The sequence below is a fragment of the Vipera ursinii genome (assembly GCF_947247035.1).
Source record: "Vipera ursinii genome assembly, chromosome: 1".
NCBI lineage: Eukaryota > Metazoa > Chordata > Lepidosauria > Squamata > Viperidae > Vipera > Vipera ursinii.
The window spans coordinates 31,053,134-31,075,959 of NC_139512.1; the positions used below are offsets into that span (position 1 = coordinate 31,053,134).

The following is a 22,826-nucleotide window of genomic DNA, read 5'->3' on the forward strand; positions in this document are numbered from 1 at the left end:
CCACCTAATGAGAAGGAAGGACTCACTGGAGAAGAGCCTCATGCTGGGAAAGGTTGAGGGCAAGAGAAGAAGGGGACGACAGAGAATGAGGTGGCTGGATGAAGTCACTGAAGCAGTAGGCGTGAGCTTAAATGGACTCCAGAAGATGGTAGAGGACAGGAAGGCCTGGAGGAACATTGTCCATAGGGTCGCGATGGGTCGGACACGACTTCGCAACTAACAACAACAAAACTAGTAGGATGACAATATTTTAATCCAGTGTTTCTCAACTTTGTGATCCTTAACTCCCAATATTCCCCAATCATAATGGGGAATTGAAGTCCACCATAAACTTCACAAACTTCACAAGATTGAGAAACACTCCCTTAATTAAATGTACCACTTCATATATTTCTTAAATTGAAAAATTTCTGGAAGTAAATGGGTGCCCTTGAGCAGCTTATTGGCCATCTTGAGTTATATACCTTCCTTCCTTCCATCAGGTTTATATAGCCACCCATGTCACAAGAAGTGATTCTGGGTGACGTACAAAGATATAAAATAAAAGAACATGTAAAAAAGAATCAATCATCAAAAAGAGATTAGATTAGAGGTCCTCAACCCCTGGGCCGCAGCCCACATCTGGGCCATTCAGAAGTGGGCCACCAAAGTGGTGGGAAGATGTAACTGGGGAGAAGAAGTTCCTCAGAGAAGCTGGCCCTTGCCATGAAAGGCTTTAAAGGTTAAAGCCAAAACCCTGAATTTGATACAGTAGAAGGCTGGCAACCAAGGCAGCTCACAGAAGTGGAACGTGTGCTGTTCTAGAGGCACACACAACTGCTCCTGCTGCTGTATTTTTCACCAGCCTGAAGCTTCTGGATACTCTTCAAGGGCCCTATATAGAGCACATTACAGTAATACAGTTGGGAGGTGACTAGGGCATGAGTGTCTGTCAGCGGAGACCTCTGATACAGGAACTGCTGCAACTGGGGCACAACATGAAATCATGCAAAAGCCCTCATAGGTGCATCTACTCTTCAGCAGGAGTTGTTAGTCCAAAAGGATGCCCAAGTTGCACATCAGGTCTGTCTGGGGCACTGCAACACCATCTAGCACCAAAGACTGCATAATTCTCGAACAGGGCCCAAAATCTAAAGCCACTTAGTCTTGCCAGGATTCATGCAAAGCATGTTGTTTCCCATCCAAACCCCCATAGCCTCCAGATACTAGGATGTCAGTATCATCACTTAATTCACGAGGAACAAAGATGTATAGCCGACTATCATCACTGTACTGATGATCCTCGTCCCATGGTGACAGATGAGCTCACCCAGTGGCCTCATGTAGATATTGAATAGGGGGAGAGAGCTCTGGGGCACCTCACATACCAGTAGTAGGAGCTGAGGGTAGGGTTTCTCTTTTCCATTCATCATTGGCCGACATTGATCTGGAGAAAGGAGGAAAACCAGCAGAAGACCGCGTCACCCACCCTCAATCCTCTCATTCGATCCAGAAGGATATCATGGTTAATGGTATTGAAAGCGGCAGAGATAAAAAACGATCAGCATATATAAGTGCCTATATATATATATATATATATATATATATATATATATATATATGTGTGTGTGTGTGTGTGTGTGTGTGTGTGTGTGTGTGTGTGTGTGTAAATTACTAACAAAGAATTAAGGGAGACTACATGCTACAGACGTCAGTAGATTACACAAAGAAAGAAAACAGAAGAAAAAGCAGTGCAGGATCTGCTCAGTGATCCAATATTCTCTTCTCTTGGATGTGAAGGGGGGAAAAGCAGCATTTTTCTACATTTTATAACTTACAGAAGCAGGAAAAAAATGACCACGTCTAAACACTATGCGGGGAAAAAAAAATCAAAATTAGATTCATGAAATTGTGTTCTTCCCCACTTTGCAGAACAACAATATATACAGTAGGTGGTTGTCAACAACAGTTCATTTAGTGACTGTTCAAAGTTACAACAGCACTGGAAAAGTGACTTATGAGTTTTTTACACTTATGACTACCGGTATTGTAGTGTCCCCATGGCCGTGTGATTAAAATTCAGACACTTGGCAATTGTCTCATATTTATGACGTTTGCAGTGTCCTGGGGTCATGTGAACACCATTTCTGACCTTCTGACAAGCAAAGCCAATGAGGAAGCCAGTTTCAATAATGTATTACTTACTTAACAACTGCAGTGGTTCACTTAACTGTGGCAAGGAAGGTTGTATAATGGGGCAAAACAACTGTCTCACTTAGCAACAGAAATATTGGGCTCAGTTGAGGTTGTAAGTTGAGGACTATCTGTATAGGCAGACTTCAATTTACAACCATTTGTTTAGCGACCATTCAAAGCAATTGTAATGAAAAGTGACTTATAATCAATCCTGATACTTATTACCACTGCAGTATCCCTGTGGCCATGTAATCAAAATCCAGGCGCTTGGCAACCAGCACGTATTTATGGCAAACGCTGCATCCCAGGTCATGTGACTGCCATTTATAAACTGGTCAGCTTCCAACAAGCAAAGTCAGTGGGGGAAACTGCACTTGTTTAACAACCGTACGATTCACTTAACAACTGCAGCGATTCGCCCAACAATCATGGCAAAAGATCGTAAAACTGGTTGAGACTCACTTAACTGCCTTGCTTAGAAATGAAAAGTCTGGTGTCTACGGTGATTGTAAATCGGGTATTACCTGCACAGAGAATGTTTCCCTTTCATTTACATGCTCGATAACCCTGGGTTAGGTAGGTCATCCAAAGTTCTAGTCCAGGTCTCTACTTGAGAACTGTTGCCTTGGCCACCGAAAATACTTACCTAGGTAACAATCTTATCAGGGTATGTTCTAGACCAGACCCGAAAGTCTTGCTGGACCTAGCACCCAAGATGCACACCGTTTCTTCCCTGCATGTTCCATTGCTCTGGATTTGGATTTATTCTCCCAGTGGCCACGCCGGCGAATAGCTTTGGCCACGGCATGCGCAGCCCCCCCCCAACTGCGCCCCCTCCTCTCCAATTATTTGCCGCCTCGTCCCCACCCTGCCTTTCTTTCCTAGTAGGACGACGCGCGCCGCGGCTCCTCGCGGAACATCCCGCCCCCGGGCTGTTCCAATCCGTCGGTCTCGCCAGTCGCAAGGAAGCTCCGGAGCAGCCTCGGCAGAAACGGGAAGCCAACCGGTCCGGCATCCGCCTCTCGCATCGGCGCGCTCCAGCCTGGCGGGACGAGGTTTCGCTCCGTCGTCACCTGATCTAACCTGTCGGTTTGCTGCCGGAGCTGCCCGGAAGGGAGAATTAGGCTGAGCAAACGGCGCAGAGAGGCGAGGGAAGGGGAGGAGAGAGAAGGCGAGAACCGCCCCTTGGCGTCTGGAACCTGCTGTGCAAGTCAAGGCTGGAGGCGGCGCTGCCTGCTACTTCGTCCCTGGGCAGCGAGAAAGATCCCAGCGCCGAGGAGGAGGAGGAAGGGAAGAGAACCCGAAAAGCAAATGTGGGCAACAGCATAATGGCAGCGCCTAGTCGAGGAGGCTGAAGGGAGACGCGAGGCTGCCGCCGCCGCCGCCACGCTGGGTTGGGCTGGGCTCGGGCGCTCTCACCTGGCGCGGCGCTGAGGGCAGGACGTCGGAGCCGTGGGTGCGGGCAGGGTAAGGTGGACAGGTAACCGGGAGGAGTCTGAATTTACGGGAAGAGCAGTCATCCCGAGTCCCTGATGAAGGAAGTCCAGGCCGGGTCCTCCGGCAGGAAACAGCTGAGCCTGCCTTCGGGTTGTGCCCGAGGCCTCCGCCCGCTGAAGCAGCACCTGGTCGCTTTGCGGAGCACAGCCTAGGGCAGAGGCCTCCCTGCAGGGATGAGCAGCCGGGCCGGGATTGCGGATAGAGCGGGGAAGGGCAGGCGAAGGGGGGCGCCCTAGCCTGCTGCAAAATCGGACCGCGGGGGGCGGGTGTGGCTGGTGGTGGTGAGGTGGGAGAGGCAGACGGCGGCGGCGGCGGCGAGAACTATCCCTGCCGCCGGATTTGGAGGGGTGGGGGGGAGAAGGAAGCAGATGTGACTACAACAAAGAGTCTCGTGATGCCATAAGAGGCTGTGCCTGGGACCAGGGGTGGATCTGAAAGCGGGGAAGGCAGGTGTGGCAGAGAGGGCACTGCAGGTGCAGCGGTTTGAGTCCTGGGCAGGTAAACGGAGGTAATACAACACTTCTTCTCCAGCTAGGATGCGGAGCTGTGCGTGTCACTGGGTGTGTCTGGGTGGAAAGAACAAGGAAGAGGTGTGCAAGTTGGAGGGAGGGGTAGTGGGATTAGTATTTCAGTGACTACAGGTAGGGCATTATTTTCAGTGAAAGCAGGTGTAAGAAAAAAATACCCAGTCTCCCTGCCAGGTTTAAAATATGGGATATGGAACTTTGGATTCCCTCTTTGCTTTCTTTCTGTCTAGTTCTCCCTCACATCTGTCACCAGCTCTGCCTCCACCCAGCATAATTTTTATGGTCCCAACATCCCCTCTGCCCCTGCTTTGAGCCAATGCTTGATACTGTTTCTGTCTTCTTTCTAAACAAAGAGATTATGGTGCTCCAACCTAGGTTTTTGGAACTGTGGAGGTTAAAGGTGCTTCACCTTTTTCTTCTGTTCCCTATTTCCCTTCCCCCTCCCACTGAACTGCCAAAGATTTTCTGAAAGAAAGGCAGTTTAAGCTGGCTGGCAGTTTTGTGGTCACACCTTGACTCGGGTTATTGGTGTGGCTTTTTTCTCCACCCTTTTTTCTCTAGGTGTGGATAGCTGCTGGCAGTGGCTTCATAATGGTGAAAGATCTGGGATGAATCTTGGCCTAGCTAGCTGAGTTGGCATTTGATGGCTGCCAACCAGGCAATTGCCCTTGAGGATATTCTTCTACTTTTGTTCTTAGTGCCTTCCTGTCCTTCTGATACTAAACTTTTTTTAATATTTTGTTTCATGTACTCCATTCCACAGCTGCTCTCTCTTGCATTTTGCCTCATTCTCCTTATTAAACTCTTCTCTCCCCTTTCCTCCTGCATCAGATGGATTATTGAGGCCTGCCTGTCTGTGTTTTCCTTTAAATCTTCCCCTCCTTCTCAGAAAATGTCCATAATAAGCACTCATTGCTGCTGAATTTCCCACCTCTGAGGTTTAGCGTGATGATTAAAGATACAGCCGCTCAAGGGGGGCAGGGAAGAGATAAAATAAGCACTGCGAGCTTTGATTACTGCCCTGACTTGTGTCTGCATTGTGGGCCAATAAGAGTCTCCTTAGCATGTTTATTCCCTTCCTTCTAGTAACAGATGCAAACATGTCCTTGCAGTTAGTTGCATATATTAGAAGAGCAAGCAGATCGAGAAAGAGAGATGCTGTGTTAAAAAGGAATAGTAAAATAGTAAAATTCAAGTTGAATTTTTAGGAAGCATCTTGTGACTATTTACAGTAACACATCTAGTATTTTCATAATCCTTTCAGGGATAGGTCAAGTTCCTATCTTTATGTTAGATAGTGGCAGGACCAAGGGAGAATGAATAGTATAGCCTTTTCCATCTTGATGCTTTTCAGCTGTGTTGGATGACAGCCTCTAATAACTCCAGCCTCTTGGGCTGTGTTGTGTAAGTGCCAATAAGCCCATTTGGTATATAAGCTAGGGACGATGAATGTTATGATTCACACAACTGGAGGGTATTAAGTTCAGTTTGTTTAATTTCTATATGGAATACTGGAATATTATCTTGTTAATATTACTTTAAACAAGAATGGCAGCTACATGAGTGTTTTTTTATCCCATTTATATCCCGCCCTTCTCCGAAGACTCAGGGCGGCTTACAATCTAAGAAGCACAAACCAACGTGCTTAGCAATAGCCTTCATTCTATGTATATGCCTGCTTATTAGGGCTTTCGCCCCCCCCAGTGGCATTTTTACAAAGTCAGCTTATTGCCCCCAACAATCTGGGTCCTCATTTTGCTGCTCATCTACAGTATTTTGTGTGGTAGAATACACCTATGTCATGAGATCACAGTTTTGCACATTGAGAAGCTGCTGGTGAAATTGGCAACATAGAATGATTATGTTCTGGGATGTGAGTTATGGGAGTACAGATCTAGTCTTTCTCCTGATGAATTTGCAGCCAGTTTGAATCTCACTTGTTCTAGAGCTGAATCTCATAGAGTACAATTCTAAATATACTGCTCAAAAAAAAAAAGGGAACACAAGATAAGACATCCTACTATTAAAGACAGTACATTGTGTTGTTTAAGTGTTCCCTTTATTTTTTTGAGCAGTATATATTTAATTGGGAGTAAGGCTCTTCAGTTTCAGAGGGACTTAGTCCTGCTTAAATGTTTCTAGGATTGCAATCTCTTTCTTCATACTATGCTTACATTCTAAAATTGTACATAGTTCTTGCGGTCTGTGCTCAATTTCTTCAAATGTGTCTTTTCATAGGTCACTAACTAAACAGTACTGGAGTTATAGGTTAATGGGTTTGCCTTTAGTAATTTGCTGCATTAAGTTTGTGCCATACAGAATAAATTATTTCCATGGAAACACTATAAATTCTCTTTTAGTGTTCCAGCCACCAATGCTTTTTTAAAATCAACCAATAGAGTGATCACAGTTATTTTTTTAAAAAATAATTTTGTTGGCAAAGGTGAGTAAAAACACAGTCAAAGGGATAACCAAAATGGTCCTGGAACTGAATGGAAAAGTTACAACATATTGTTTTCTTTTAATTTAGAAAAAAGTCAACTGAGATGAGGTAGGATAAAGACAATATATTAAAAGTCTTGCAAGATATGCATGGTTTTGAAAGCATATCCAGAGTCATTCATGCAAAGCCATTTGTCTAGCAGAATAGAAGTAGTTTTGGGAACTGTCCCAACATCTAGGGAAAATTACCAGTGTAAATGGCTTTAAAAGGGGACTAGTCAAATAATGGAAGAAAAAGCATAAATGCATACTGGTTTAATAGATATAGATTACCTCTATTATTAGTTGCTAAGAAATGTGCGGAGAGGTGGTGTTGTCCTCCTGACTTTAGAAAGCTTGACAGATATCTGATTAGCGGCCTCAGGAATAAGATTCTTGGCAAGGTGGATCAGGTTTAAATCTGGCTACTCTTATATTCTTAAACATATATGGTTCATTTGGATATTGACATTATTTTCAGTTTCAATCTCATTTTGGAAATGCTGTGTTACTTAAGTATGATTATTAAACATATTACCACATTTGGGCTATCTGCTTACCAGATTGAAACAAGTTAAATATATTTAACTTTACTTCTATGGAAGTTGTTTTCTTTGGCTATTTTTGTGTTTTGCTAATTTAAAAATATTAATTATATTTTATTCCTGTTGATGTATTTAATTTTTACAAAAGGTGTGCAGTTTTAAGCAATCAAATAAATATTACATGGAAAAAGAAATCCCTATGTAATAATATATTTTCTAGCAGTCCATCTTCCACCACAGTGGCTTTAGGCCTCATAAGGTTGTTATGGGGAGAAATAAGATGGAACATTATATGTTCTTTGAGCACCTGTATATAAGGCAGGATATACAGGTGAAACTCGAAAAATTAGAATATCGTGCAAAAGTTCATTTATTTCACTAATGCAACTTAAAAGGGGAAACTAATATATGAGATAGACTCATTACATGCAAAGCAAGATAGTTCAAGCCGTGATTTGTCATAATTGTGATGATTATGGCTTACAGCTCATGAAAACCCCAAATCCACAATCTCAGAAAATTAGAATATTACATGCAATCAATAAAACAAGGAGTGTACATAGAACAATGTTGGACCTCTGAAAATTATAAGCATGCATATGTACTCAGTACTTGGTTTGGGCCCCTTTTGCAGCAATTACTGCCTCAATGCGGTGTGGCATGGAAGCTATCAGCCTGTGGCACTGCTGAGGTGTTATGGAAGACCAGGATGCTTCAATAGCGGCCTTCAGCTCTTCTGTATTGTTCGGTCTAATGTCTCTCATCTTTCTCTTGGCAATGCCCCATAGATTCTCTATGGGGTTCAGGTCAGGCGAGTTTGCTGGCCAATCAAGCACAATAATCCCACGGTCATTGAACCAGGTTTTGGTGCTTTTGGCAGTGTGGGCAGGTGCCAAGTCCTGCTGGAAAATGAAGTAAGCATCCCCATAAAGCTCATCTGTGGAAGGAAGCATGAAGTGCTCCAAAATCTCCTGGTAGACGGCTGCATTGACCCTGGACTTAATGAAGCACAGTGGACCAACACCAGCAGATGACATGGCTCCCCAAATCAACACAGACTGTGGAAACTTCACACTGGACTTCAAGCATCTTGCAGTGTGTGCCTCTCCATTCTTCCTCCAGACTCTGGGTCCTTGGTTTCCAAATGAGATGCAAAAGTTGCTCTCATCAGAAAAGAGAACTTTGGACCACTGAGCAACAGACCAGGTCTGTTTTTCTTTAGCCCAGGTAAGACGCTTCTGAGGTTATTTGTTGTTCAGGAACGGCTTGACAAGAGGAATACGACATTTGAAGCCCATGTCCAGGATCTGTCTGTGTGTGGTGGCTCTTGATGCACTGACTCCAGCCTCAGTCCACTCCTTGTGAAAGTCCCCCAACACTTTTGAATGGCCTTTTCTTGATAATCCTCTCCAGGCTGCGGTCATCCCTGCTGCTTGTGCACCTTTTTCTTCCACACTTTTCCCTTCCACATAACTTTCTATTAATGTGCTTTGATAACAGCACTTTGGGAACAACCAACTTCTTTTGCAATTACCTTTTGAGGCTTTCCCTCCTTATGGAGGGTGTCAGTGATGGCTTTCTGCACAACTGCCAGGTCAGCAGTCTTCCCCATGATTGTGATTCCTACTGAACCAGACTGAGAGACCATTTAAAGGCTCAGGAACCCTTTGCAGGTGTTATGGCTTAATTAGCTGATTAGAGTGGGACACTTTGAGCCTAGAATATTGTACCTTTTCACAATATTCTAATTTACTGAGATTGTGGATTTGGGGTTTTCATGAGCTGTAAGCCATAATCATCACAATTATGACAAATCACAGCTTGAACTATCTTGCTTTGCATGTAATGAGTCTATCTCATATATTAGTTTCCCCTTTTAAGTTGCATTACTGAAATAAATGAACTTTTGCACGATATTCTAATTTTTCGAGTTCCACCTGTACATTCAATAAAATGAGAATATTTGGAAATGCATAAAATGCTTTTTAAAGGAGATACACCTAATTGGGATGTATTCTTAGCCTACATACAAGTATTCTTATTAAGATAATTAAATACTGCATGATAGAAAGTTAGGAGACAGGAGCAGTTTTTAAATTATTTAAGGTGTGTTGGGAGTGAATTTATAAGTAAAACTGCTCATGTAGAAGATCTGCTTTTGCTTCCAGTATTCCTATCTGATATCTTAATATTCTGCCATTGCTACTTCCTGGACATGTTAATTTAATGCCTATTATTTTATAGAAAGAGAATATAAAAGTGTTGTCACCTTTTCCTTTCAAAGAAGACCAACATGCAGAAATTTATTTCTGGTTGAATATGCTTGTGTTTTCTCTATTGTATGGTTGGTTATTGTCCTTCGTTTCTGTAAATTGTACTAATTTAATTTATTTTTATATTTAATTTAATTTATATTTAAATTAATTTCCTTGAAATTAATTTTTGACGTTATGATTTATATTTTTTTTAAAATAAAACCATTTTCATTTTTTTCCTTGAGTGACTTGCCGCAGGTTGCCCCAGAGAAGATTATGTAGCCCTTCTCCAAGTATATGGTCAGAGCATATCTGTAAATTAAGCGAAGTTTTAATAGAAAGTCTGGTCTTTCTGTACCTGTAATCTGTTTTTGAGCATGGCGATAAATGAAGGTTGCAGGGAGCTATGTTATGATATCACACAAATGATCATGAAGTTTGGGTCTTGGAAATTTGGGGTGGTGTTGTTCCTTAGCTTCATATTTTCCCTTCCTTCCAGAAACTCAGTTTTGATGTATGTAGTACTAATTCTCATAATGTTTACCTATCTAGTCTTGAGATGCAGGCTGGTATGAGAGTGACAGGATCAAGTCACTTGGTGAACTTTCCTGGCCGAGTTTATATTGAACCTGGGTCTCCTTAGTCCTGTCAAACAAATCAATTATTACACATGTTTAAAGAAAGACTAATACTTTAATGCTTCTTTACTAATTTGGAAACATGGTGAAAAACTAGGACTGTTTTTCTTGGGAGTGTCTTTCTAAAATTTAGCAGCATGAATTCAGAAAGCTTGAAGGATGACAAAGAGCGTTTCTGAGACATTTGTCTGGCAGGTTGTGAGTTTCCCAGTACTATACCACAGATCAGTAGATGGATTCAGATATAACAAGCCTGGATGTTACAGAATTTTGACAGTGGTATATTGTTTAAATGATGAATTACATCTGCCGAGATATAATTGCAGCTGTAATGTCAATTGTAGAAACTCTTTGAATGATTATTATCTCTTAGATCAACCTATCTTATAGGCCAGTTTTTGAGAGAATATTTGGAGGCAGATGTGCTATGTACATTGCCTTGAACTCCTGAAGTAAATATGAATTTAATGAATGAGTACGTTAAATCTTAATTGATTGTCTAAAATAAATTACCATGAACTCCATAGATATTCTTCCCTCCCCCAGAGTAATGAGTTAAAAGCGAACCCTGATTTATAACCATTGCCTTTTAAAAGAGGAATAAATCGGGATTATCAGTTTAAATGGAGATTAAGTAGCCACAATTGTTTTTGAAGAACCACCAGTACTCCTGATTCCATGGCTGAATTTATACACTGTGCTAAACCAGGTCAGTTACAGTTGCACAGCATACTAGGTATGCTTTGTTGTTTTGTACTTTAGCATGTTGTATAACCTTCAGTTTGTTTGTGTAAATGCCAGACAAGTTAATTTGCTTGGTTGTTTTCTTACAGACATTTCAAACTAGGTAATATCACCATCAAAGACTCCTCAAAATTAAATGTATAACTTCCTTTATGCTTCATCTCTAAATCTTGTACAGAGATGCACTACTTTTCTTTTTCCCTAAAGGCCTCTCTCATTCATTGCTCTGCTAACATACTGAAAATTATATTCTATTAAGATATCAGAATAATCAACTGACAAACTGTCGTGTCTCTCTCCAATGTGTTTGAGAAATTAATTTCCTATTGGTAATTTTTTCCCAGGCTTGGTTTCTGGTGAGCTTTCATTCATGTCAACCATTGATTGTTATTTTAATGGGACATAAAATATATAGTGTCTAGCTCCTGTAATTTAAACATGATGGATTTTTAATTGGAAGTAATTGCACTTCTAGGAAGATTATTATTACAAACCTAACCAGATTTTCTCTGTTGCTCAAATAGGATGGTGAAAAGTTAAAATGCCAAACAGCAAAATGAGCACGACATCATGGTTCCTGGTGAGTGGGACAGGTATTCGCCATCGGCTTCCTCGGGAGATGATATTTGTTGGCAGGGAAGACTGTGAACTCATGCTCCAGGTAAGTGCATTCTCTATAGAAAGAGGCAGAGTTTTAATTCTCACCATGAAAGCAAGATTTCAGCTAACTATAATATTTACCAGTATTCATATTCAGTTTTGAAGCAGGAAGGGATGATTGAGGTCCAGCCATAGGCACCTTTGTTATACAATCAGTCCTCAAGTTATGACTGGCTGCGTAGCACCATTCAAAGTATATGATACCCCCTGCAAAGGAACTTACAACTCTGTTCCAAAATTCTGATGGCCGGTGCTGCATTTATGGCTGTTTGCAGCATCCCATGATTGAAATTTATGATGATTTTACTGAATACTACATTTGCTTCCAGTTTTCAGAAAAAATTCCCCATAGTGAAAAGTGGGTTTGCTTAATAATTGTGGATTCACTTAATGACCATGCTGATCTGCTTAATGACCTCTGCAAAAGTTGTAATATTGAGTCAGTCATCTCATAATCCGCTGTATGACTATTATGACTTTTAGCTGTGGGCTTCAACTCCCAGAATTCCCCAGCTCCAGCTACTATCTGACCCATAGTTTGTCATGATCAGCTCAAGCACATAAAGCTTTGGGACATGATATTTCCCTCCTTTTTTTTGGTAAAGCTGAAAAAAACCTTTAAAATGTACACCTTGGATGAATCAGAGTTTGGTTCAGACAACATATTATACTACTTTAAATATAGTGCCTGAGTTTGTATCTCACGCTAAGCCATAATGTAATTATGGCTTATATCAATATGTGAACTCAGGTAATGTGGCTTGTAAAAGATGGTTTATTGGATAATGTATAGTGAAACCAGCATTTTAGCTTTTCAACAAACAATGCTTAAAACTTTATTGCCATGGTGAACCAAAAACAGTTGAAACAATTTTAACCATATATCTATGGGAGGAAAGGTGAGATACAAATTACAAATATATAGTTTGAAATTAATTTAATTATCTTAAAAATTTACTCACAATTTTGTCTAATAATTGCAGTTTCTTTTCTTGCATTAAGAAACATAATACTTCTTAAGTAGACTTTAAGGATGTGCCCAATGAATCAGGGAATATGTGAGTTAGAGGCTTGCTGGACTTTGTTCTTGGGCCAGATATTAAGGCTTGGCATTAGTTTTTTTCATGAGCTTTTGAGAATATGGGGCAAGAGTTGAGTTGGTTTAAACCAGTGTTTCCCAATCCTTCTAATTGGTGTGGACTGGTGAATTCTGGGAATTGGAAGTCCATACATCTAAAGTTGCCAGGATTGGGAAAGACTAGTTTAAACAACGATGGTAAGCTAAACAGTTTTGTTGAACAGAATACTTAATTATATATCTAATTATGGAATAACCAACAACCATTTTCTTTTAAGTGTGACTTACGCCAAATCTTTCTACAAGCTTTCTGACCCTATCTCACAATTTGGAAATATTCAACATGCTCATTGTGATTAAGGAGGATGAAATTATTATATACTGAAAAATGGGCACTTTGTTTGAATTAGGCCTTATGTTTGAGCTAATTGTGGACAAAACCCAGTTGCTGTGGGATGGTGGTGGTGGTGTTTGGCCAGGAATTCATTTCTACATCTGCTCTGAATTCTGTGTTTAGATTTGGAAATGCTCCTGGACTTGTGGAGTTGACACATGCCTGATCTGTGCTTCAGGCACTCCAACTTGTACTAAATAAGTCAACACTGAAGGAAAAGGTTTGTGGAGGAAATAGAACAACTCCACAAATGGATAGTTGGGCTGCTATTTAAAATATTTGTTCCACTGAATGACTTGGAACTTTCATCTGAATTCTTCTGCATGGGGTAGCAGAGCATAGGCCTCTGTTAATTAAAGTAGCAGAAAGATGTGATTGGAGATAGTCATATACAGTACTTTAGCAGGGAGAGTGAACAATTATATAAGCTTAATGTTGAACCATTTAAGAAAACACTTTGCATCTTTTGCTTTTATACTGTGTTTTCTTTGTGTAGCATTTTAACAGACAACTTGTAGATAGGCCACACTTGGAATATTGCATCCAGTTTTGGTCACGACGATGTAAAAAAGATGCTGAGACTCTAGAAAGAGTGCCGAGAAGAGCAACAAAGATGATTAGGGGACTGTAGGCTAAATCATATAAGGAACGATTGCTGGAATTGGGTTTGTTTGGTTTAATGAAGAGGGGTGACATGATAGCAGTTTTCCAATATCTCAGGGGTTGCCATGATGAAGAGGGAGTCAAGCTATTCTCCAAAGCACCTGAAAGCAGGACAAGAAGCAATGGATAGAAACTAATCAAAGAGAGAAGTAACCTAGAACTAAGGAGAACTTTCCTGACAGTTAGAACAATTAATCAGTGGAACAACTTGCTTCCAGAAGTGGTGAATGCTCCAACACTGGAAGTTTTTAAGAAGAGACTGGATAGCCATTTGTCTAAAATGGTATAGGATTTCCTGCCTGAGCAGGGAGGTTGGACTAGAAGTCTTCCAAGGTCCCTTCCAACTTTTTAATAGACCTGTTCTATACCATCTCAGACAGGTGAATGTCTAGTCTCTTCCTAAAAATCTCCAGTGATGGAGCGCCCACGATTTCTGGGGGTTGTTCTCCTACTGGACTTCCTCCTTGAATAATTTCATCTCAGCAGTTTGTAAGATGCTGATTTCTCATGCTGGGTCTTCTCATGAGTGTGTTTCCCCTCCCCTTTCCTAATGTAGGGAGCAAAACTAATGGTACAAACATGCTCCACTGACAAATTTGAAACCAGTTTTTCAGCTTCTACTCCTAGCAGCAGTTGGATTGGCTTGTAACAATTTTCTTTTTGAGACAAGGGATAAATCCTGTTGGGATATGGCAACTTCACTTTGTTGAATAACAGAATAGGTAGGACATTTGGTATCTGAGGAGTTGGATTTCTAGATATCAGTGGTGTGATGTTCTGATTTTAGCCATAGGAGAGTGCTAGGTACCTGAAGGACTGTTTTCTTCATATGGACTCAATCTACCCAAATCATGATCTGAGAGGTGCTGTTTACAATCCCTCATTTTGGTTTGTGTGGAGCTTGGGTTCAGAAATATTTTTCAGTGATGGTCCCTGTTCTTTAAAATATCCTCCTTTAGGAAACAATCTAGGTTTTTCTCTTTAGCTCTCCAAAAATGATTAAACATGTGCTTTTCTGAAGCATGCTTGGAAAATAATTAGGGTGTTTTCTTTTTTTTGCTTCAGTATGTTATGATTATGCTGATGCATTTTTACTGGGAAAGTTTAATGTTCCTTTGTAATTTTCTATGGATGTTTTAGCTTGTTGTTCACCACTGGGAGTTCTTTAAGATTATATAAGTCCACACAATGAATAAAAGAATAAAACTTATAAGATTCCCTGAGCGTTTTCTTGGCTTTGGGAAAACAAGATCTAACTAGTCTCTTCAGATGTCATTAACAACATTCCTTTCATCCCTTTAGGTTTTTTTTGTTGTTGTTGCTGCTGCGCAGTGCAGTATTCCTTCTACTTGTAGTAAGGAATGTCTCAGATATTTCTAGAACTTGTATTGAAGTATGTTTGGGCTAAATGGTACTGCTTAGGTGATGTGTTGATCGTAGGAGACTGACATAGCTGAATGCTCTCTGTGGACAAGGGGAGGGCGGTGGTAATGGCCTTTGGAACTCCCTTTCCATATCAGATTTGTTAAATGATACAGACAATTAATGTCATTTTACATTATAGTAGATAGCTAGTAACAGGGCAAGAAAGCATGGTTGACAAGATTAAGATCTGATTAAGTAAATGCCAGAATGGGCAGTATTGTACTTTTATGGAGGGGGTACAATAATAAAGAGTAATATTGTCCTAATCTGATAGGCACTATGCCTGTTAACAGGTACGTTTCCCTTTGGGTTAATATCATTCTTGATAAATCACTGGAGCTATTAAAACAGTTTCTGTCTTATAACTTCCTAATTTAATGTTGTTGATCTTCCTAGTCTCGCAGTGTGGATAAGCAGCATGCCGTCATCAATTATGACAAGGAAAAAGACGAGCACTGGGTGAAGGATCTTGGAAGCTTAAATGGGGTGAGTGATAAGCCTGACTGCCAAAGGGTGTGTGTGTGTCATATCCAGGTTTCATTTCTGTGGGTGGGCTTTTCAATTCCAGTTTGCAGAAATGAATAAAGCATCTGAGGTTGGAGTTAATAGGATAGGCTCTAAAAGAAAATATTTCAAATATTTTGATAAATCTTATGAAATGTCAGGATATATGTAGCTGCTCCTTTATTGAGTTCTACTTGATGCTTAGTTTTGCCACAAGTTCGTATTAGCTATTCATAGACTGTTCTAAGCTGTAGTAAACAATGTATAGTTCAATGCTATCCAAATAAGTCAATATTACGTACTTTCAGTAGATTAATATAAATTTGTACTCACTTGGAAGCTTTATTGTGAATTAAGACCCGATAGTCATCTAAGTTTTTTTTTGGCCATCCTTATCCCTTGCCTGCTGGCTGAGCTGCAATTACTTGTTTTTTTAAACCAATGTTAGATGTTACAGCTTGTTCCGAAGAATGTTAAGCCATCGCCTAGTGCAGGGGTCGGCAACCTCGGCTCTTTTATGACTCGTGGACTTCAACTCCCAGAATTCCTGAGCCAGCTATGCTGGCTCAGGAATTCTGGGAGTTGAAGTCCACGAGTCATAAAAGAGCCGAGGTTGCCGACCCCTGGCCTAGTGTCAGCCATTCAAGGTAGGCATGATCAGGAAACAGGAATTACTAAGAGTGCTAAAATGCACTTCAATGCATTTTGAGTGTTTTTATAGAATCTGAAAGCCCCCTTTCTTCTAATGTACCAGCTAAAACAATCAAATCAAAATTGTTTGAATTTCTTTTTAACATTTTCTAATTTCTCAAGATTCAGATGTATTTTCCTGTAATAGTATGGCATTTACCTTCTCCTTTTTTGAGTCAGATTCACATTTTTACACCTAGCTTGGTTGTAACTTAGCATGATTCTTAAACCCATTGATTATGGCTCAGCTTTATGCACAAACCAGGCCATTAAGGTTATTCAACAAACCTTGGTTTTATAATGTGATGACTTACCAGTTTATATTTGAATGTTTCCTAAAAAAAGTAAGGATTATAATGTTAAAACTGATTTGAAATGGGTTTAAAAATTGGTTTGTGTTTGCATAAAGGTAATCTATAATTTATGTGACTAATTTTCCTGAATCCTTGAGGAGAAATAGTCTTCTAATGCTGTTGATGCCAGGATTAGTTCAGCAACCTCGACTATTCCGATTTTACCTGGAGGCCAAATTAATCCATTGTGTTGGGCTATAATATGGTTTGTTTCTCATATATTATGAGAAACCAAGATTGTGGTTTATTTGATAAATGAAATATATACAATGACCTAACATGACCTATCATGATGTATAAATCTTGTTTGTCTTGAAGATGTCAAGTAAGACTGAACAATCATTTCTCTCCATATCACACTGATTCCCAAACAAACATTTCTCTCTACAGTTCACAGATTTCAATTTTTAGAGTTTGCCATGTTTTCTGCAGTAATCTTCTGTTACCTCTTTGCTCTTAAGACATGATTTATCAGTTCAGTTTAAACTCCCATTTTTTTAATTCTACTTAAATCCTGTCCATTAATTCTGCTGCTTGGTTTCTTTTGAGATATTAGGGGTTTTTTAATCTCCTGTTTGGAATTTTTAACTGTTTAACTGCATATTTTACATTATTTTAAGTAACAATATATAAATGTTTCTGATATACTGTTTATATACTGAATTTCAGTAATGAGTTCTCAACCATAGTATCATCCAGATATGTTGTACTATCAGTCCAAAAATTCGGCTACATAAACTGAGAATTTGGAGAGTTTAATTATAGCATAGCTGGAAAATAACAGGTTGGGAATGCTTGTTATAGCAGGTAAATAATATCACTGATGTATTGGATGATTTCCAATGATGAATATGAGTGATTTTAACTAAAAATTACAAAACTAGGAAACCTGAGTTTTGACCAAATGTGAGTATCTACTAAGAGAAATATGCTGTTTTAGGAAAAATCACACATTGTTCTGATAACATAAGCAATAGGAGATATGCTATTAATAGGAAGCTGACACAGAATTGCTCACATGGGTATGTTCCTTCTTGTTAAAGAATGTGGCTGCTCAGTCTGGAGTATTGAATCTGGAGCTGGGGATGAGGTATTTTGTGGATTTGTGTACTTGAAATACAAGCTTTGAATTTAGAGTAGTGTATGAAACAAATGACTCATATGAAATGTATTTAAATATTACCTTTGTCCTTGTTCAAGTTGTTGCTATTAGGATAAACTTTACAATGGTGTAAGAGCAATACTAAAACTTTTTAAAGACTAGCTGATACAGCTTTATTTTTGTACAAAACGAGTAACATAAAATTATTATTCGGATATTTCAATAATCATTTACCTGCCTCCTTTATTGCATGTTCATTAGTTGATAGGTACAAGAGGATTATCATTGGAATTATGCCTTTTAATCATGAGGCAGATAACAGTCAAGAATAACACGCAGGACAGATGAAAATAAAACTGTTGCATTATGGGAGAGGCCTCTTTTAAATGCCTCAAAACCCCATGTGAAAATCTTTAGAGTGAGCAAGAGCCTCAGAGCTGAAAGTGTGCACCACGCTTTTCAGGTTTAAAGGTTTTCTTGTTTTCTCAGATTACATTAACCCATTTTAAGGTCATCACACTACTTTTTTTCCTGCCCCCAAGTTATGGGGAAAATATAATCTGAGGCCAATGGAAAAGAATAAGGGAGTCAGGGCCTGTAGGTTTTCCCTCTCTGAAACTCTTACTAAAACTGTCTTTTGACATTGAGAGCAAGATTGAGGTGACATTGCAGGTGACACCAGCTTGTGACATTGAGGATTCCCAGGATTCCCCTGCATGAAGCGCTGCTGAGAAAATGCACTAATCCAGGGGTCCCCAACCCCAGGTCCGTAGACCAGCACCAATCTGCAGCATGCCAACAAGCAAAGCTCTATCCGCTGGATGCAGGCAGTATTCAACCTCCCCCCATGGTCCGCATAAAATTCTTTCTCCATGGCACCAGTCCCTGGTGCCCAAAAGGTTGGGGACCTTTGCACTAATCAGCTCTAGGTGATCTGCCTCCTTGATCAGATTCCATTTGCTTCTGACCATGGGCTCTGTCCAGCAGGCATCTCCTTGATACGTTTGATACTCTTAGGACCTGTATTTTGAAAACTTCAGGCTACTTGTGGGGAATCTTGTTCCCATTGAAACAAGTTGATGGACTGCATGAGGCACTTAGTTTGGTCTATTATACATAAAAAGGAGAAGGTTATGTTTCAAGTAAAAAATTGTCAGATGTATGAGGAGAATGTTGACAACTTGACAATTTGTATACTTGTATTAAAGTAAAAATAATAATTCCTCTCTCACCCGCCCGCCCCCCAAAAAAGAAAAAGAAGAAAAAGAATCACAACAGTTTGGAAGCAGGGAAGGACCATTTCCTCTGTCTGCTTCTGCAAATGAGATATTCTTTGAACAGCTTCTGATGCTGAATAGGGTTTCTATGATATAGATACCCAGTTAGAGCTTTAACATTTTGAACCAAGCCCATTAAGCAATTAGTGATCCCTGCATATCATTCAGCATGGGTATAATCTGGTCATGTTTCCATGTACTGATTAGCAGGGTAGTTCTTCCTTCTTTGGGGTAGCTCCTCAAAGAATCCATTGTAGTACTCTAGTTGACCCAAGTAGATCCAAGCAATTTGAGGAATGAGTGACATCTTTTATGGGAAAAGCACAACTTTGTAGTCAAAACCATGCTGTTCCAACAGAAAAAAAGGATAAGTTATTTTTTGACATTTGCAAACTGAAAGAATCATTGTAAAATGCTAATTAAAAAGACTAGAGTTATGATTTTTGTGTATGACAAGAGTGTTGCAGGCTTATTAGGTACACAGTCTAATTTCAAGAGCAAGGGCTTTGAGTGTATCCCCAGCAAGATCTCTATTATCTCTTTTATTTAGAGATCATGTCTTTGTTGATATTCTTGGCTATCTCAGTGGCCTTTAGGTATTGTAATCAGCTTTCCCTATCTTAGCATTTTCCACATGTGCTGACTTCAGCTCTAAAAGTCTTATAGATTGCAAATTACAATTGTTGAAAGCCAACATATTTGCAAAGTTGTCAGATTGATAAATACTGCTACAGAAGATCACATTTTTCTGATGTATCTGGCATAACCTGAAGTAGATAGCAGTGCTTTGCAGTGTTTTGTGCCTGCTTGACAATTACACTTCAGAAAGCATTCTTATCTTGACCTTTATAGTTTTCTTGTTGGTGCCAAAGAGATTTACAGTATTATAATCCTCTTGGCTTGTAGGTATAGGCACTTGTTATTTCAAGGAGATCATTAGGAGAGTAGGAATTCCTCATCCAAAGCAGAAGTCAAGATGAAGTGGGACCATAAGGAATTCATAAAAAAAAATCCACTCCCTAACTATCTTCCAGAAATATCTCATCTTAGAGGGCTACACAATGCATTGGATTTGAAGGGGAAAATTTTGCTTCAACCCTGGTGGCTCACATAATTGTCAGAAATTCCTAATTATCTGCATCATTTGCTAGGATTGCATGCCTGCCCTCTGCAGCTGCAACAGCTGCACAATCCAGGAATAACAATAATACATATTTGATTTATGCATATTTTATTTAAAAATTTCCCAACAAGTTCTACATGCCTGCCATGAGTTTCAAAACATGCTTTTGGTTTGAATCTGAAGCATCGCATTATCTTACTGTACTGTATATTTAGAGCTAGATCTGATTATTTTGCATATTAGTATTGGATATAATCTCATGACCAGGGAGATTTCAGTTTATGACAGAATTGGGTTTGGGAGGGGTACTTTAGATATTTACAGAAGGGAATGGTTAAAAGCAGAAGGTGAATTAGCTGCTGCCAGGAGCTTAGTAGCTGCCCTCTCTTCAATCTCCCATCATGAAGAGGGAAAAGGGGAGGGAACTTTGGCCCCTGAGCTACAAGTGCTAGCAGTTTCAGGCACCATGGTCAGCAGCAAATATGGTTCAGTATAATCTGGAAAATCTCAGTTGTGTTCAAAACATATTGTGTCCCTTATTCTCTCCTTTGTTTTAAGAGGACAGTACACCATTGCACTGAATAATCATGAGGAACAGGACTAAGTCCTCAGTGTGCATGTGGTATGGGGAGAAAGTGACTGCCAGATGTTCCAGGAGTGCTGCTATTGTTGCTGTAGAAAGTGCAGCTCTTACAGTGAAAAAGATGGACTTAGGGACATGCAATGAGCATCTATTTGCTTTGCAAAGCCACCCAGGTTTAGTGAGAAAGAGGCAGTTTCATTTTGATCTTATTGTTCCAGTTTCTGGTTGAAGTCTGTTTCTGCAAAGGAAGAACAGAAAAAACTACAAAGGAGCAGAACATTGACTCACATTCTTATATCTCCCAAGGGAAAGGTAGGAGCGAGCAGGAAAAAGATTTGCCTGAGACTCAGTTCTGTCCCATTATTTGAACAGCAAATTGGACATAATCAGGGTTAGTGAAATAGTGTGTAGAAAACAATATAGATGCTACTGTGGACATAGCTAACTCACAGCCCAGAATGACGAAAAAATAAATTGTTGTGGACAGAGAAAAACAGGTGAAATAGATTGTATGAGCCTGTTTGGTGGGCTGCATCTTCTAACTGAAGGGAGAAGGAGAATATTGTATCTGCATTAGGTTTTTGTTGATAAGACAATGTCTCTTGACTACAATCATAGTGAGATAGTTAAAAGTCCTCTGGAGAGAGCCTTTTCCTTGACGTTTCTCTTCCTCACCCACACTTTTAAAAAAGGCTCGGATGAAGTTAAGTCTGCATCACCTCTGAAGGCCTGGCTGCAGATAATTTCCCGGCCCTTGTTGCTGCCAGCCCCATCTGTAAAACATTGTCCATGTTCAACTTTTTCTAGTTTTGTGAATTCTGGTCCAAATACAGCTGTTTTTCTTGGCATGGCTTGCCTCTGTTTCCAATCATGTTAAAATAATATCAGCCAAAAAAACCCCACCATGTTCTCTGCTTGCCTTTGCCTTCCTGGATCCTTGGGTAGATTTTACTTAAAAGTTTGGATCTCGCCTAGAGTCTGGCATCTGAAAACATTTTGCAAAGCAATCCCATTTACGGAAGAGTAGCAGTTATCTGTTATAGCTGGCTTATCAAATTGCAGAATATTTCCTCCTCTAGCTACTGGTATCAAGGATAAAGCCATTGATGTACGCTGGCTGTCATTATACATACAGTATAGTTGATTGCAAATTCTTCAGCTGGATGTTTTTTCCAAATTCTCCCCACTCTCCTTGCAGTCCTCCCAGATTGTCTAACACATTTTGCAACACTGATGCCTCTCAATGCATCTTACATCACTGATAAAAGTTTGGGTGCAGCACCCTCTTGCCAAAAATAAAGTACATTTCTTAATAAAGTATTGTGAAGAAAATAAATAATTACTTTAAGATGTTGAACTGTTTCAATTGTTAAAACTGAAATGGACAGTATTTTAGAGCTCAGGACTATATGCTTGTCTTTGACAGTAATACAGTTTAAAGTTAAGATGGGGTATGATGAGGGGTACAGTAGATGGAAAGTGATACAGAGTGGTCATACCTGTGTCAAGTTTTTTTAAAAAAAAAATCCTGTGAGCTAGGACTTATTTGTTTCTAACTTTTTATGCCACCTATTCACTATCCAAAGCAACTCGGCAGTTTTTAATTTTCTGAATAAAATTAAATCTTTTTAAAGTAGTGTTCACTACTTGTTTTTAATATATTTCCTCTCTGAAAAGTGGCAAGAAACCACGTCATCAGTTTTCAGCAATTGTGAGCAGAGACGGAGTCAATCACAAAAAACACATGTAACCTGGAGTGTCATGTTACTTGACTTGACGGAGAAATCTTTAGTGTAATGCAATTCTGCATGAAGACAGTTCTCTATATTTATCATACTTAAGTCTCTGGGGGTTTGAGATATACTATGACATGCAATATGTACTTCTTGCAATTGTTTGGAATAAATTTAAGCACTTTCAGTACTACTGTTGTCTAGTGGTTAAGGAAGAGCTGCTTGGTCCAAATTCCTTTTCAGCCATGATTAAGGCAAGTGGCTGTTCCGCTCTGAGGCCCTCTTTCCTGTTTTCACTATATGGATAATCCTAACCAGCCTGTTATAAATTTGTATCTGTTATAAAGATTAACTGACATTATATGTTTTTAAATGCTTT

General features: G+C 39.8%; 1 protein-coding gene across 4 annotated transcripts in view; it reads left to right on the forward strand.

The window, feature by feature from the left end:
* The first annotated feature begins 3,410 nt into the window (after nt 1-3,410).
* CEP170B (centrosomal protein 170B) overlaps nt 3,411-22,826 on the forward strand; it is a 70,424-nt gene continuing 51,008 nt past the window's right edge. For 2 of the 4 annotated variants that reach the window (XM_083359955.1, XM_083359958.1), the window contains exons 1-3: nt 3,411-3,642; nt 11,387-11,523; nt 15,479-15,568. In XM_083359955.1, the coding sequence (XP_083216081.1) occupies nt 11,404-11,523; nt 15,479-15,568 (210 nt within the window). In that variant the 5' untranslated portion in view covers nt 3,411-3,642; nt 11,387-11,403. The remainder of the gene's footprint in view (nt 3,643-11,386; nt 11,524-15,478; nt 15,569-22,826) is intronic. The other 2 variants (XM_083359956.1, XM_083359957.1) reach the window with 2 other exon arrangements.